This window comes from Myotis brandtii, unplaced genomic scaffold (genome assembly GCF_000412655.1).
Source record: "Myotis brandtii unplaced genomic scaffold, ASM41265v1 scaffold143, whole genome shotgun sequence".
In the NCBI taxonomy this organism is placed as follows: domain Eukaryota; kingdom Metazoa; phylum Chordata; class Mammalia; order Chiroptera; family Vespertilionidae; genus Myotis; species Myotis brandtii.
In genome coordinates, this window is record NW_005355115.1 from 3275820 (window position 1) to 3277731 (window position 1912).

The 1912-nt window shown below is 52.0% G+C and overlaps 1 protein-coding gene across 1 annotated transcript in view; it reads right to left on the reverse strand.

Annotated features, from left to right (window-relative positions):
- CAPN11 (calpain 11) overlaps nucleotides 1-1912 on the reverse strand; it is a 13721-nt gene that overhangs the window by 7332 nt on the left and 4477 nt on the right. Inside the window, exons 4-6 of the mRNA XM_014535407.1 lie at nucleotides 1569-1635; nucleotides 1284-1437; nucleotides 922-1090 (exon numbers count right to left, since the gene is read on the reverse strand). Coding sequence (XP_014390893.1) covers nucleotides 922-1090; nucleotides 1284-1437; nucleotides 1569-1635 — 390 coding nt within the window. The remainder of the gene's footprint in view (nucleotides 1-921; nucleotides 1091-1283; nucleotides 1438-1568; nucleotides 1636-1912) is intronic.

Here is a 1912-nt window from a genome sequence, read left to right on the forward strand (position 1 = left end):
AGGAATCAAACCCTGACCTCCTGGTTCATAGGTCGGTGCTTAACCATTGAGCCACGCCGGCCAGGCAGATTTTTTTTTTAATTCAACATAACTCCTTTGAGATTTGCCTAAGTTGTTGCACATGCCAATAGTTCATTTTTTAAAATCCTCACCTGAGGATATCTTTTTTATTGTTGTTTTTTTTTTTTAGAGGGAGAGGAAGGGAGAGAAACATCAATGTGAGAGGCACATTGATAGGTTGCCTCTCCCATGCACCCCGATCAGGGATTGAACCTGAAACCTAGGTATGTGTCCTGACCAGGAATCGAACTTACAGCCTTTTGGTACATGGGACGATGCTCCAACCAACTGAGCCACCTGGCCAGGGCTAGTTCATTTTTCCTTTTTATTGCTGAGTAGTGTGCTCCATGGTATGTGCGCCACTGTTTAACTATCCACCCTTCGAAGGACATCTGGGTTGTTTCCAGTGTCTGGCTATTATAAATAAAGTTTCTATACACATTTGTGTTCAGGCTTTTGTGTGAACATGTCTTTACTTCTCCGGGGTAAATGCACAAGAACACAATTGCCGAGTCATCCGGTAGCACTCCAGGCTCGTTTGTTCAGCTGAGCAAGTGTTTGCTGAGTAGCTATTGCATACCAAGTGCCATCCTAAGGCCCAGGATCAGGCAGTGAATGGGACCAAGAAGTCAATGCCTTCATGGAATGTGGAAACTGACTGGAGAAGAGACTAGGCTGTGAATAAATACACAGAGAAGAATTGTGTATTGTGATTTCAATGGGGGGCCGCCGGAGCAGCTAGATTGGGAGGCAGGAGGGCTCACCTGAGGAAGGGGCATTTGAGCTGAAGTGTGCACTCGAAGGCGCGAGCTGTGCAGGTATCTGGGGGAAGGTCGCGAGGCAGGACCACGCATGACTTACTTCGATGGAGCAACCCATGAGAGAAGAGCGGTCTACGGCCTTCCTGAGCATCCTCAGCAGGTTCTTCGGGGGCCGCTGGAGCTCGAAGCTGTGGGTCACGCCCCCCGTGAAGTCCTCAAAGCCCTCCATCGTGTTGCCCCCCGACAGGGCCTCGTAGGACCCGCTCAGCCTGTGGGCACAGCGAGGGCACCGTGGGCTCCGGGATAGAGCCGCGAGCTTGGACACCAGGGGGTAAGGCGAGGGGAGGGAAGGATGCCCTGCCACCCCTCTCTCTGCCTTTCCCCTTGATTCCAGCTGCCCCATCGCTGCCAGCGGGTGGGCAGGTTTGGAGCAAGCCCAGTTCCTTGGCTCAGGGCACTCACTTGGCGTACGCCTTCTCCAGGAGGGCACTCCAGAACTCAGCGCGCTCGCCCGAGTGCACAAACAACAGCTTGCCATTCTTTGTGGGTAGCCGGTCATCCACCACCACGTTGACCCACTGCCCAAACTGCCAAATCTGTGGGCAGCAAGGTGGGCCTCAGTGGGCCATGAGGCATCTGGCTTCTGTCTGCCACCCCCTTCCCCTAAGCACAAGCGCGCGCGCGCGCGCGCGCACACACACACACACACACACACACACACACACACTTGCATGGGAACTCTGTTACACCAGCGCCTCCTGGTGGCCAGATTCGGTGACACGCCAGTGTCAAAGATGTGACTCTCCCAGAATGGCTGAATAGAGACTGAAAGAGGATGAGAAGCCTGAATTTCACCACCAGCCTCATCTGCAGGTCCTGCCATGGCCTCCAGGGGTACCCAGCCCATCTTTTGACCTCGCTGGACTTTAGGATTCCTGAGGTCTTAAGTCTTAAAAATTCTTGTGATTCTCAGATATGTTTTTATGACATGGTGAATTTATCCACATGTTGCTAAATTTGAAGAGCAATTGTGATGAGACTCCCAATATCATACATACACACATATATGTATATGTATGTGTGTGTGTGTG